The 14,122-nt window shown below is 39.7% G+C and overlaps 1 protein-coding gene across 1 annotated transcript in view; it reads left to right on the forward strand.

Annotated features, from left to right (window-relative positions):
• The first annotated feature begins 996 nt into the window (after positions 1-996).
• Positions 997-14,122, forward strand: part of LOC104379105 (bifunctional heparan sulfate N-deacetylase/N-sulfotransferase 3) — a 59,635-nt gene continuing 46,509 nt past the window's right edge. The window contains exon 1 of the mRNA XM_009986302.2: positions 997-1,977. Coding sequence (XP_009984604.2) covers positions 997-1,977 — 981 coding nt within the window. The remainder of the gene's footprint in view (positions 1,978-14,122) is intronic.

Raw genomic sequence — 14,122 nt, forward strand, 5'->3', positions numbered from 1 at the left:
GTTCAGTTGTTTTACTAGAAACTTTTGACAGCAGTGGTGCTGTTGGCTTGAAAAATGACTGCTTTCCTTAGGTACGGGTTAAAGCATAAGTATATCCTTAGGGTGATGTGCCTCTTAAGTTAGTTTTTGATTTATTACTCTGTTTTCTCAAATTTAAGACCTGGATTATTTTATGCTTTTTTAAAACAAAGAAATAAGAAGTGCTTCCAACAATTTCGAAAACAATACATGGTCTGGTAAAATACTATTTGTTTACTTCTAATGTAGGAAAAAGTGTAATTTCGTTTATAAAATACTCTTATAATACATGTAATATAGAGTATATCAGCATGTATGTATATAACAGTTAAAATGTGCGTGTTTTGTTAAGAGCTTCTTGGTTCTTCAGATATCAATAGAAGACAGAATTTGTTTGATCATGTAGACTGACGTTCTCTCAGCTTCAGGGTGGAAAGAAGAGGGTTATAAATTTTCTACAGTGTTTGGGTTGTCAGCAGTTATCTGCTTGGAGTTAACTTTTATCTTTGGGTAAAAAGTTCTCAGAAAAGCAGGAGGTTCTTTGCTGCGGTGTCTTGATTTTCAGTGCCTCCTGTGTTTACCCTCTTTACTTCATATTCTGGGGTAAGGAGCCTGTGAGAGAGAGAGATATTCAAATGCACAGGGCAACTAGTGGGAGCGGGAAGCAATAACACTACTAATGCAAAATTTTTTGAGAACCATCAAAGTTTTGAGCTGTTCGTTCCCAATCCTCTGATTGACAGTGATTTCTTTGCTCACCATTACTTTAAGTATGATGATACTTCACAAGTGTGATGCCTCAATTAAATCTATGATTTTCTTTTTCTTCTAGAATATACCTTCTGTAGAGCTTTGTGGAAGACAGACGTGTGTGCTGCAATGGTGACATAAATATTTCAGAGGACTGGCACAAGTTGTTGAGAATCTGTGTTTGTTTTTAACGCGGCTGTCGAGAACAATCTAAGGCAAGTAAACAACATGAGTTTTATCATGAAACTTCACAGACATTTTCAAAGAACAGTTATTTTGCTGGCCACTTTTTGTATGGTGAGCATAGTTATTTCTGCGTACTACTTGTATAATGGCTACAAACAGGAGAATGAACTTCCTGAAATCTCTTCAGAAGCAGAATGTGGTGATCTTCAACTGTTGCCATACAAGCTGATGGAGATGAAGACCATGAAGCCTATTGATCCCCTGAGGACAGATCTTGTAGTGCTGGTGTTTGTGGAAAGTCAGTACTCAACATTAGGCCAAGATATAATAACCATTTTAGAATCTAGCAGATTTCAGTTTCACATTGAGATTGCACCTGGAAAAGGCGACCTCCCGGTGCTTATAGACAAAAATAAAGGCAAATATGCTCTCATAGTGTATGAAAATATTCTAAAGTATGTGAATATGGACTCTTGGAACAGAGGCCTTCTAGATAAGTACTGTATAGAATATGGTGTAGGTGTTATTGGATTTCACAAAGGCAATGAGAACAGCTTGCAAAGCTTTCAGTTGAAGGGCTTTCCTTTCCACGTCCACAGCAATCTGGGTATTAAGGACTGTTGCATTAACCCTCATTCCCCACTGCTCCATGTGACTAAGTCTTCTAAGCTTGAGAAAGGTCCCTTGCTTGGAAATGACTGGGCCGTTTTCCAGATTAATCATACAGCTTATCAACCAGTGATATTTGCAAAAGTAAAGACACCAGAAAACCTGTCACCACCTGCTGCTAAAAGTGTTCTCCATGCCACAGTAATTCATGACCTGGGGCTCCACGATGGGATTCAACGAGTCCTTTTCGGCAATAACTTGAATTTTTGGCTGCACAAGCTGATTTTCATAGATGCCATCTCTTTCCTATCTGGAAAGAAGCTCAGACTGTCCTTGGATAGGTACATTCTGGTTGACATAGACGACATCTTCGTTGGGAAGGAGGGAACAAGAATGAACACCAACGATGTACAGGTAAAGTATGTGCACAAACTAATGATCATTACTGCAAAGTGCCTTTTTTTTTTGTCTTAAAGTGAACAGCTATTAATAGTTGGAACTCACGGAGAATGCAGGTCAGGAAGTAGTGATGCAGCCTGTTTGGGCCTTGAGAGAGAAGCCAGATTGTTTGGCATTGAGAAGTCGCTGGTTCCAGGTGTAGCAGTTCGTTCCACCTCAGGCTGGAGGAGAGTCTGTGCAGTGTCTCTTGTACCTGTACGAGAAAAGAATGTAAGATAGGACGACTCACTGGTCACTGTCACTTGTTTTCTCTCAAGTGACAGGCAAGTCCCTGCTTAGCTAAGTTTTGTGAATGGGTTGGTGGGCACCTCTGAATTCCATTCCCCTACTATATATGGAAAACAGTCTTCCAAAAGGAAATTAAAGATAACTAGTTGCTAAGTAACTGATAAAGAAAATGAGGTGAGAGTGGTAGTGTTTTCACACATCACCACACCCCACCCAACACTCGTAATTATAATTGCAGAGTGTTTAACTCTCTAGTCCGATGATGATGATAGCTTCTAAGTACATGCTTCAGTGGCGTTTGGAAACAGCACAGGACTTCTGGGCTGGACCCAAGAGCTATTCATATCTAATCTGTGTATTGCTAGTCTTAAAAGTAGGAGGTAAATGTCGTAAGCAAAAGTAAATGTCAATATAAATTTTGAAGAATAGACTGGATTATTAGCTGTTTGAAACAGGTTTCAGATGTCGGGAGTTGGTTGCAGCATTTCACCTGTCTCATCTCTGGTTTATGGCTCTTGTTTGCAGGCAAGGTTTGTGTTAATACTGGTCTTAAAAGCTTGTTCTGTCTCTGAATGACTTGACAATTCCCATTTTAACATTTCAAGTTGTACATTCCTGAAGGTTGTTTCTCACCCTCTGTTGTGCTGTTCAAGTGAGGTGGTGGTTATGGGTCAGTAGGAGTAACACCTTAACATTATTTCTTGCTGTGTACCTGAATTTCTTTTTGTGAAGAGTGTTGTTACAAAGCAGGTAGTTAGAGATCACCTTGCAAAACTGGTGCTTGGTCTAGAAGCTAAAAACCTGTAAGATGCTGATTGTTGCTCTGTTTGCGCTAAAAATAAGGGAGAATGTTCGGTTAGAACTTTTATAATGGAAAGAGAAACTGGGAAAAGAAAAGGCAGTGACAGCACTGCGTGCAGTTGATTGTTGTTTTTGTTTCATTTTTTAACTAGTTTTTTTAGTTTTCAGTGTTAATACATTTGTCAAGCTGCAGGAACTCTGCATATATTGCTTCCTTAAACAAAAGGGTTGAACTTGTAGTTAGACTTTAATTTGCTTTAAAATTGCAGCATGCACTCTTTTCCAAAACATTATTTGCACATGCAATTATAAATAACATATCCGTCCTAGACAAGTTGGTGTTTTCCTTATGCAAAAAAATGGCATGGGAGAGAGCTGAAATAAGGACGAAACTCAATAAATGGGGTTTCTGTGTAGACATGAGTTTGGGTGAGCAAGCATGCTTTGAGAATATCCTAAATGCAAACTCAAGTTGCAGGACAGAAGGTCTGACCCACATCACTGGCAAAACTCCTGTTGTTCTGCAGAAGCAGCAGTTTCTGGTAACAAAATATATAAAATAAAGCCTGAATAAATCTCTTGCTGTGTTGTGCCGTAGCAGTTTGAAACAGTATGTTTTGTATTGTTTCTCTTTGTGAGTGACACTGTAGGATTGTAATTTTTTAGGATAAGTTAGGATGATTAATTGCCAGAATTACTTACCAGAAACAGGAGGCTATTGAGGCAAATTTGATGAAAGCAGAAACAAAAGGATAAGCTGTATTGTTTGGGGAAAATAATTTGCGGTATGTCAGAACGTTATCTTCCCAAAATAAAAGTGTCAAATTAAATAGAATTAATATCAAAGTGGAAATAACTTCTAAGTAGGATAATTTCATTTACACAGAACTGTGTTCTGAAACAGTGGAATCTGGAAAAGTGTTTCCTTCTGTTTCTTCATCTACTTAATGTTAAAATGTTCTATTAAACATGTTGTTAGGGCTGTCAGATGCAATGCATCTTCATTACTATTAATATCAAAGGAGTTATCTTCTGTCACACAATGACATGTGGAAGGAATGAAATAAAAGCAATTTGGGGTAGTTGAAGATACGTTATTGTAAAGTCTATTCGTGGATAAATGACATCCTATTAACCAGGAGTGTTCTACTGAGTTCTGCTGCATTGGCTGTGACAGAATTGCGCGCTGCAAGTGTGAAAGTAGGTTGCTAAATGTAGACTTTGTATAATTTCAGTACTCATTTCTACTAAGCTTACATTTTAAATAGTAGCAATATAGAATGGGTAGAATGTTTTTTTGTGTTTTAATTTTGTTCTACATGTCTAAATATTTTCTGGATATGCTCACATCTGGTAGGACTGTGAGCTTGCTGAGAGTAAGGTGAATGTTTCTACATGTGGTCTGTTAATGCAAAGTAACCTGAAACACTTCAGAAAGCTGCCAAAATGCAGAGAACCTCTAGGATTGGTTCTGCCTATTCCTCTGGGCAGGACAGAGTCAGAATCTGGAGGGTTAATGCAGAACTGACAGCAAAAATAATCACTCATTAATGATTCACTACATAACTCAAGAAGACAGCGTTTGTCTTGGGTCTTCTGAGAAAAAGGCTTCTCTCTGTTGAGTGTACAGCGAACCCAGATTCGCCTTAGAGGGACTGATTCGTTAGACCTCTAAAGTTCAGGTTCAAGTTAAGTGAGCAAGTTAAAGATCTGTTTCTATCCTGTTCTTTCTTTGTAAGAGTTAAAATAGAGGGCCATCGTAACAAAACATATCCTGTAGGATTGATGTAGTAGAAGGTAGTTGTTACATTGCAGTTCACAGAAGTGCAGAATGGCTGAGGTCAGAAGGCACCTGGAGGTCAACTGGTCCAACCCTACCCTACTGAAGCTGGGCCATGTCTAGGCACCTTTTGACTGATCCTGATTGTGTCTAAGATCAGGTCTTTGAGGGAATTTCTTCTTCGGGTACCTAAATGAGATTTGCAAAGTGGCCAGAATAGTTAATATTTGAATGTTACGCTGAACCGCCCTCTTCTTTAAAGTTTATGAATTGAAATTGAGCACTTAGGAAAACTGCTGTCATAAGGTTAAGTGGTAATTTTTTGTCAGTATTATATATTGACCTCAGAAGAGGTCAAGTCAAAAGCACTCTCTAGAATAATGTCTTCTGCACCTCTGAAAATGAGGTAAAGTGGTGGTACTTCAGCTTGAGTATCTATAGCGTCAGGGACGCGAGTGTAAAGAGCCCTTCTGAAAATTTTTGACGTGGTTTATCAGCCTAAATCCTGTACAACTAATAAATGGTTTGTTTTAGTAAACAACAGATGAAGTTTATTCTAGTTTCACCACAACTACTTCAATTAAAAAAAAAAAAGACTCAAACAACTTGAGACCGTACTTCAGTTTTTTAGGCTACCTGATTGTTACAGATTTTCCTGTCACTGTATAAACTCTGGACTGATAGAACATAGTTCTTCAATGTGACATACTGAGTAGCTGTCACTTGGCATCAACAATAACTATCCATCTTCATATTTATTTACTTTAGCTTCCTCTGGCATAATAGAAATAATGGAAGAGAACATTTTCATACTCTAATTGCCTCCCACTTTGAAAATAAGCTTGGTAATGTCTTCTCAATGCTCATTTTTCAGTAACTTTTTTTCTCCCTAATGTCTGTCAGGCAGGAGGGACCATTATGCTGTGACAATGTTATATTTTATTTTCCTTGTGTCTTTTAGAAAACTAAGAGCCTGTGCAGTGCAAATAATTCATTTAAATGGACACACAGAGAAAATCTATCTAGATATCCACAGAGTAATTTTATCTTAATCGACCGTGATTGTCCTGGCTGACAGTCTACTAATTTAATATCTTTTTTGTTATAGTTACACTTTGTGAAACTTTTATGACTGTAAAGCATTGAGATTTTTCTTAGGAAAAAAGCAACTGATAATAGGAAGAAAACTAAGTATGATTTTCTTCCTGTTGACAGTTTGTGCGGTGCTGATGGTCTAGGGTGTAAGTTGGTCTACCTTTTCCTTCATTTCCCCAATACATGCACTTTCTGTGTTTCCTTGAGAGTTGGCCACATTTTCAAAATGAAAAATTACAACACCGTGAAATTATTCTTTCCAAATAATTAACTGTGTGATCTCCTCTTGACTGTATTGTCCTTTGTGTGCTTTTCAGAAGAGACATTTTGAATTGAAGTCAGGGTGGGGATCTCTTCACTTTCTTCCTGTAAGCCTGATCTTTTTCTACATTTGTAATTATTCTTTTATAATTGCCAAGGAAAAAGCTTCATATTACCTGTATCTGTTATTGAGGGGGGGGATGATTTTTTTTTTTCTTACTGTGTTTTGTGAGGGCTTAGGCAATGCATCTGTTAGTGTACGTGCATTGAAATGGGAAACACAAGCTTGAATCTCCAGTCTTTCAGCACTGGAATCATTGATTAGACAGCAAGAGCTGTCCTCTTAGGGATTCGTTTGCGTATCATCTGTGCCAAGCAGCATTTTGGTAACGGGGAGGATTTAACTAAAAAGAATAAGTCTGTAGCATTTTAGTCTCCATCACTTGTGCACTCTGTCATCTTGCCCAGATTTTGAGGTTTATAATGTAGACATCTAGATCAGAGCTAGTCCTCTGACTTTCCGTAGTAGACAACATAGGAAAAAATCGCTCCTCTTTTGGCAGGCGCTGGCTATGTGAATTGCACCTTAGGAGTATGTATTTGTTGGTTGTTCATAAAATGCTTCTAGAGTGACTAAGATCAAATGTGAACATTTGCATTTGATCAGATCAATCTTCTTCCATGTTCCAAAGCCAATGCTCTCAATTTTTTGTTATTTCTTTAGCACATTGATGGCCTGATCTTTTGTTTAATATAATTTTGTTTAATAACAAACTTCTCTCCTAAGAGTTTATTGTTTATTCACTGTATTACAAATTCGTCCGCATTAGTCAGCACAGCTTAAATTACTACAGTTGTTTAAAACCCATTAAGTGTCTTTTCACCCCATGTAGCAAATGTGGAAAAAGAAACTTCCCATGGTAAAGCATACTACTTGGATATAAATTTAAAAAATACAGTGACATGTCTTTTCAATTACACTTGCGTAGGAATGACCTAAATATATGCCTCAGAAGAGAGGCTTAAAGATATTCTGTGTTAAGGCAGAATGGCTAAAGGTGCCACAAAGCCTCAACTGTCAGGACACAGGATGGTTCCTGTCACAGGAGGAGGTCTAATTCTCTAAGTTAATTGCTTCTTTATCTATAGGATCACATAGAAGGTTAGAAATGATAGATGTGTCATCAAACGTGTCAGCTGCAGAACCACCAGAGATACTCATGTCTATTCATTTGCACTGAGCCGTAAATCTTTCCTTTGGGGAAATTCAAAAAATCTTTTTAATCACCTCTTTAAATGACATAATGAATTAACTATTAAGATCTTTTGTTCTGTTAAATCATTTTATGTTCCCAATCCATTAGCCTTAGTACCTCTATGGCGTTGTTCAATGTGCTTGCTCTGTGTGTACATATACCCTTTCTTAATTCGACCTGAAGTTCCTAAGGTATTTTATATTAACATGGCCAAAATAATAAGTAAAATTTCATAGATTTCATAGATTTCTAGGTTGGAAAAGACCTTAGAGATCATCCAGTCCAACCGTCCCTAATCCCCCATTAAACCATATCCCTAAGTAGTTCATCCACCCTTTTCTTAAACACATCCAGGGATGGGGACTCAACCACCTCCCTGGGCAGCCTATTCCAGTGGCTGACAACCCTTTCAGAGAAGAAATGCTTTCTAACATCCAACCTGAATCTCCCCTGACTAAGCTTATACCCATTTCCTCTTGTTCTATCACCCATCACTAATGTAAAGAGCCCTTCCCCCACCTCCCCACCATCCCTTCTCAAGTATTTGTAGGCTGTAATCAGGTCTCCCCTCAGCCTCCTCTTCTCCAGGCTAAACAGCCTCAACTCCCTCAGCCGCTCCCCATAAGTTTTATTTTCCAGCCCCTTGACCAGTTTAGTCGCCCTTCTTTGGACTCGCTCCAGGAGCTCAATATCTCTCTTAAAGCGAGGGGCCCAAAACTGGACACAATATTCCAGGTGCGGCCTCACCAGTGCCGAGTACAGGGGCAGAAAGTACTGTAAAAAGTACATTCTGCCCTTAAAAAGAGGCAAAGAAAAGGAATATTAACTGTGGTGTTTCTATAGCTGGCTGATGCCCTAGGAAGACTGATTTAACATCTTGAGTATATTGTTTCAGATATACTAGTGTGGAATATTATGCACCGTGAGGCAGCAGAGAATTAGAATTAGATCTCGGAACTAAAATATAACTGTAAAGCAAATTATTAAAATTGCTTTATATATTTTATGAGCTGCTACCAGCATATAGAAGGCTTTACCAGGCAATCATATTAACATTTAACTTGTAAAAGCAAATTGGTTTATGTACCAACTTCTGTGAGTTTTAATCTAGTAAGATTGATCCAACTGCTGCTCAGTACAGCCCAACTCTCGTTCTTAAAAGGAGAAAAGCTGGATAAAAGTCCTTGACCAGAGGAGGATGGCTGCGGAGGGGTGATGGGGACAACACTTCTGAGACTACCAGGGCAATGCTGGGAATTCCATGTGTGCTTCCTGCGTAGAGCTAGATACAACCAAACCTCCCGGAATAAGCTTGGTGCCAAGATTAATTATGCAGCTTATCCACGGTGCGCGAAGGCAAAAACCTTGCATGGTAACTGTGTGGGTGATAATAGCCAGGTTCCACGTGGTATCTCTGTGACTGCCAGGCGAACAGAGAGAAGGCTGCCGCCTTTGTGTGTTCCAATGCCCCTGGTCCATGCTTATGTTGACTCCATGTGGGAAGGATTGAGGTTCAGAAATGTTTGCACACACAGCACTGCTGACCCCCCTGAGGCTGTGGGATAAGGATGGCCCTCCGTAGGAAACGCATAAAGAGTGTGTATGCCAAATAGCAGCGCTGGCCTGCTCCTCTGTGGCTGCGCGGGGAGCCGTGCCTGTACCAGCATGATAACTGCGTTTACCTGTTCTTACTGGTTGGTTCAACTACCTGCTTCGTTCACCTGTGCCATGCTTCTCAGGCATGGCAGCTGTCAAAAGATGCTGTGTATCTAAGCCATCTTGTTCTGCGTTGAAAATGTGAGAGAAAGTGAGCACTGATTGACCAGTGGGTGTTCTTTCTCCCACGGAGGCTGTTCCTGTTAGCAGCTCCAAGCGTGAGGAGGTTCGCAGTGCCAGTGCTGCGTCTGTTACGAGCAAACCGAATTTCAGCCTTATTCCTGTTAGTTCAGTGCCTTGTGTTAGTTCTGCATTTGCTGGATTTCGTCGCTTGGCTTCTTTAGGTTGTTGGTGGTGTGTTGGACTTGTTTTTCTGAAAAATCACTTTTTGGAAAAATAAAGCAGTTGGATGTGGTAGTCCTTAGTTCCATTGAACCTAGGAGAGTCATCAGGTCTTAGACACCGAATTTTACAACTCAGTACTGCCGTGCTGCAGCCTTTGAGGCCTTCAGCAAAGCAGTGTTTCATTGTTAAGGAGGGTGATATTCTATGTATCCGTTTTCCTGCCTGCTTCTGCACCTCAGCTTAAAAGATGCCAAGTATTTTCTATTCCAAAGGAATCCTGTGGAAGCTCTGCACGTTCACACGTGTGCGCAGCCTGCACTTCTGAAGTGTCTCGCATGGGAGGGTTGGGTCAGGAGAGCAGTACCGCCGTGTGCTTCCCCGTTTGTATTTATTGCCTGCTAAGAAACTCGACTGCTGAGTGCAGAGTCCTCCGGAGTGTTAAGACAAAAGATATCTCAGAAGGACAAGGCAGGTCACTAATCATGAAGTTGTTTATAGCCATTTTTTGTTTCTTCTGCTTAGTTTTGCAATGCTGGAGTAACTGAATCTCTCTCTTTTTTTAAGAGCTGTGACACTATACGCTTTCATGCAAACTTAATCTTGAAACAGTGATTTTTCAAGGATTGTACCATTTCCTCCTATTATTAATTCAGTGGCAGGGAACTAAGAGAAGAGAAATACATCTTAATTGCAATTTTTTTGTTGTCAAAGATGCTGCAGAAACTGCTTCTCAGTATGGTGGTGAATCCCATGAGTTCTTTGAGGGCAATGAGGATTATTTGCTTCAAGCTCTTCTGCCCCAGCACCACATTTGACCATTTGTTATGCCCTCCCTGGTCCTTGGTCTGTTTTCATGTTAGAAACAAAGTAAGGAAATCATGGCTTCTGTGAATCCACTGTTGATTTCCCAAATAAGCAAATGTGCTCTATGGATGCAGTCATCTACATATTTCCAGAAAATTACAGTAATTTTTTTAACTTTTTAATTCCCGACACTTCTCTGTAGTGGTGAATGCTTTGCTATCCTTAGGCCGAAGGAACTCTCTTACCAATGGTGTCTGCCCCTTGTATTCTGATTCCTGTTCTTAACAGAGTTGTGTGATGTGAGAGCTATTTTATTTCAAACTTAAGCAATTATACTCACCCGAGATCAAGTGGACTAACCGAATACTTTGTAACACTGTTTCTGTTTTTTCCCTTGACTTATTTTATTATGGAGAGACATCTTTACACTTGAGCATAAGGCTTCCTTTCTAAAGAAATCCACGCAAGTGCTTGTGTCCACGCAGTGTGCCAGCCTTCAGTGATCAGTCTTGGTTCACAGCCATGTAGTTAGCAAGTTCTGTCTTCCTCTCTCTTCTCAGAAACTTACACTTTCAAAATGTGTGTGAATAATTTCATGGATGAGACAAAAATGCATGTGATTCTGCACGCTTTACTTTGAGTATTGTCCAACATCACCTGAGCTTGGATCTGTTTGGGTTGATCCATCCGGCCACGAAAGTGAAACTCGCCATTCTAAAATTTATGAAGTGAAATGTGTGTCAAGACGTATTGAAACCTTAGTGTGCACTGTTCAAATCTACTGGATAATTTGTCTCCACTGAAAAAGCTTTTTCAAAGTTTCGAGATTAATGTTTTAAAAGCTGTCTGTTGTATATACCTGAGTTTGTAATGTAAGCTGGTTTGAAATTTAAGCTGACTGTGAAAAATAACATTTTACATCAGGAAAGTACTTAATCTTACTGACTGAGGAGGCTTCTAGAATATTGTGCTCAGTTCTGCACCACTTAATCAGAAATATTTGGAATGGTAAGAGACACCAAGAAATGTCTGAGCAAAAAATGAAAAAATGAAGGCTAAAGAACTCAGTAAGTAATGATGACCAGAGCAGAAAGCAATAGGCTGCAGATGTCTGCAGGGTATAAACAGTGAGAATGGATAAAAATATTTCATGTAAGGCACAGAGATATTTAAATGTAGGCTGAATAGCCATAAAAGTGGCAGAACAGAGGCTAATATCCAAAATGAAGTAAAAGGATTATGTAAGTCTTTAAAAATTAGATTTGGCAAAAGAGGATGCAATATGCCATTGGAAGGAATATAATATTGGCAGGGAATTTGTACTAAGATGTATTCTTGATCTCTTACAGTACCATCAAATGCAGAGCTCAGTTTGGAATAGTGCGTGTTGGTTTGAGTCTGCAAGGGTAGAATTTAGCCAGCTGGGATGTTTATCTACATAGATCTAATTTCTGTAATCTTGTCTTGTAGAAATGCAAACACTCATGCAAAAACAGGAAAGCTCTGTATTAACACTTCTAACAAAATCATCCTCCCATGTTTCACTAAAGTCTTGGGTCTTTTCTGTGTATTACGTCCCTTAAACTGCGTACTATGTAGGGATCAGTGAAGCTGTCCAAATTTTTCTTAACTTGAACTAAGTTCTTATCATGTCTTCTCCATGTTTTCTACATATAAAAAATATGGCTTGAGAAAAGAGTTCCTGTTATTCTATTGTCTTGCTTTCTCTTTTTCTGCCATTTCTTTGATATGGATGGTGATGTAGCAGGGGAGTTTCACTCCGCAATTCTAGAACTACTCATAAAGAGAAGAGAAGGGAAAAAAAATATTTGTGACCCTTAGCTGGTGAGCAAGCTGAAGACTGAATTCCCAGCTGTTTCCCACGTGGAGCTTTCAGTCGGAAAGAGAAAATTAAAATCTTTTGGTGAAAGATTTTTTTCTAGAGATGAAGCTGGAGCATAGAGAGAAAAAGAGTTTTCAGTACACCTCAGCTCATTGCAAACATAGGGACAAAGGTAGACAGAAATTTTTAATTAGAACAGTATTAAGGAAAGCACAGGAATCTTTTTTGCTCTATTAGGAAAAAAAAACAACACAAAAAAAAACCCCAAACAAACAAACCTAAGAAACATTTGTGAATTAATTGTGTCATCAGCGTGTTGCCCAGCCTGTGGAATAGTCAGTTTATTTAACATGCCGGTGATGTGGTAACTGTTGTCCTTTGCTAAACAGGGAGAGCAACCACCTCTATTGTGGTTTTTATACAGAGGGTTTGAATCTTCATTTATTTGCACTTTATTTGTTCTCTAACATGTAAAACTAAACTTCAACAGAAATATTGTGCTTGTCTTACTAGAGGGGAAAAAAGTGTAAACTAAGAAGTGAACAAACCCCAAACTGTTTCTCTGATTACTACCAACATTTTAGACATAGCTTGTAGTGTCCAATATCTCTTTCAAGGTACCTAAAGAGCAGCTTGTTATACCTTGGTCTGTGGCCTTAAGTTTTCCTGTGATCATAGAACAGATGTATATCGTGATTGTAGCCACTATTACTCAGTGGCTTTCTAAATACCAGAAAAATACTGTAAAAAATTAAATGCTTTGAATTTTGTGTGCTCTGAAAAAATAGAGAAATACCACCCACTATTGAGCTGCGATCATCTATATAATGATACAGACAAAATTTTGAAGTCTTGTTTATTTAAAATTCTGCTGAGCAGGAAGCGCAGTCTTCGGGGCTTACAGGGACAGGTGAGTCTTAGTTTATCCAGGCTCGGGCACTGAGGTCCAGAGAATACTGACAATGAAGAAAAAATAAGACTGAAGTTTTTTTGGAAGGCCATGTTCATGGACTGCTGGACTTTGATATATACAACACTGACACCCTGTTTTTACTTTCATTTCCTAAAGAAATTGGGTTTTTTAATGTCCCTGTTTGCCTTTGTCAGTTCAGCAATTAGACTGGAAGAAGGTAGATGGAGATAGGGCATAAGGAAGGAGTTTTTATGATGAGGGTGCTGAGGCACTGGAACAGGTTGTCCAGAGAATTTGTGACTGCCCCATCCCTGGAAGTGTTCAAGGCCAGGTTTGACAGGGCTTTGAGCAACCTGATCTGGTGAAAGATGTCCCTGCCCCCATGGCAGGAGATTAGACTGGGTGATCTTTGAAGGTCCCTTCCAACGCAAACCATGCCGTGATTCAATGATCAATCTAACAATGTTTGAACCTGCTGGCCAGTTTTGGTCCAATGTGACAGTTACGGGCAGTTCTTAAAGACAGTTGAATTCCTGCTGATGTTCTGAAGTTCAGCGTCGGGTAGGACATACACAAAGCAGTGCCTGCGCTGAAGCAGAGGTTTCAGCGTGAGCTCTGCATTTATCCTTCGCTTTGACCTGCCCCTGGCTGATCCGTGTGCTGTGTCTTGGAGCTTGCAATACACATGCTGTCCGTTTTCCATCTAGCCAGGGTGTGTGGGCAGAGCAGGGAGGGAAGGAGGTGCTTCAGAGACCTACCTGCTGGGGAGGGTAGGTCCTAGGCAGCGGTGCAAAAGGGAGTGCTGGCTATTGCACTGTGGGAATAGCGATTTGGGAAGCAAATCTATAGGAAGCTAGGTTTTATGGAATGAATTTCTTATTTTGTATGCAGGCCATGGGTGTAAAGGTAGACTAAATTGCATCTCTAAAAGTGATGGTGTTTTGAGCAAAGTCATGTAGCCACTGACAAACTCATCAGAGAGGAGCAGATGTAGTGACCCAGCTGCAGCTTCCTGTGCATTCAGGTGAGGCCACCATGGTCTCTGCAGCTGAGAGATTAGGCCTAGGAATTCTTCCATCGTTGAGCCTTGTGTATATTTTCACATTCCATGGCTGTAC

This window comes from Tauraco erythrolophus, chromosome 5 (assembly GCF_009769465.1).
Source record: "Tauraco erythrolophus isolate bTauEry1 chromosome 5, bTauEry1.pri, whole genome shotgun sequence".
NCBI lineage: Eukaryota > Metazoa > Chordata > Aves > Musophagiformes > Musophagidae > Tauraco > Tauraco erythrolophus.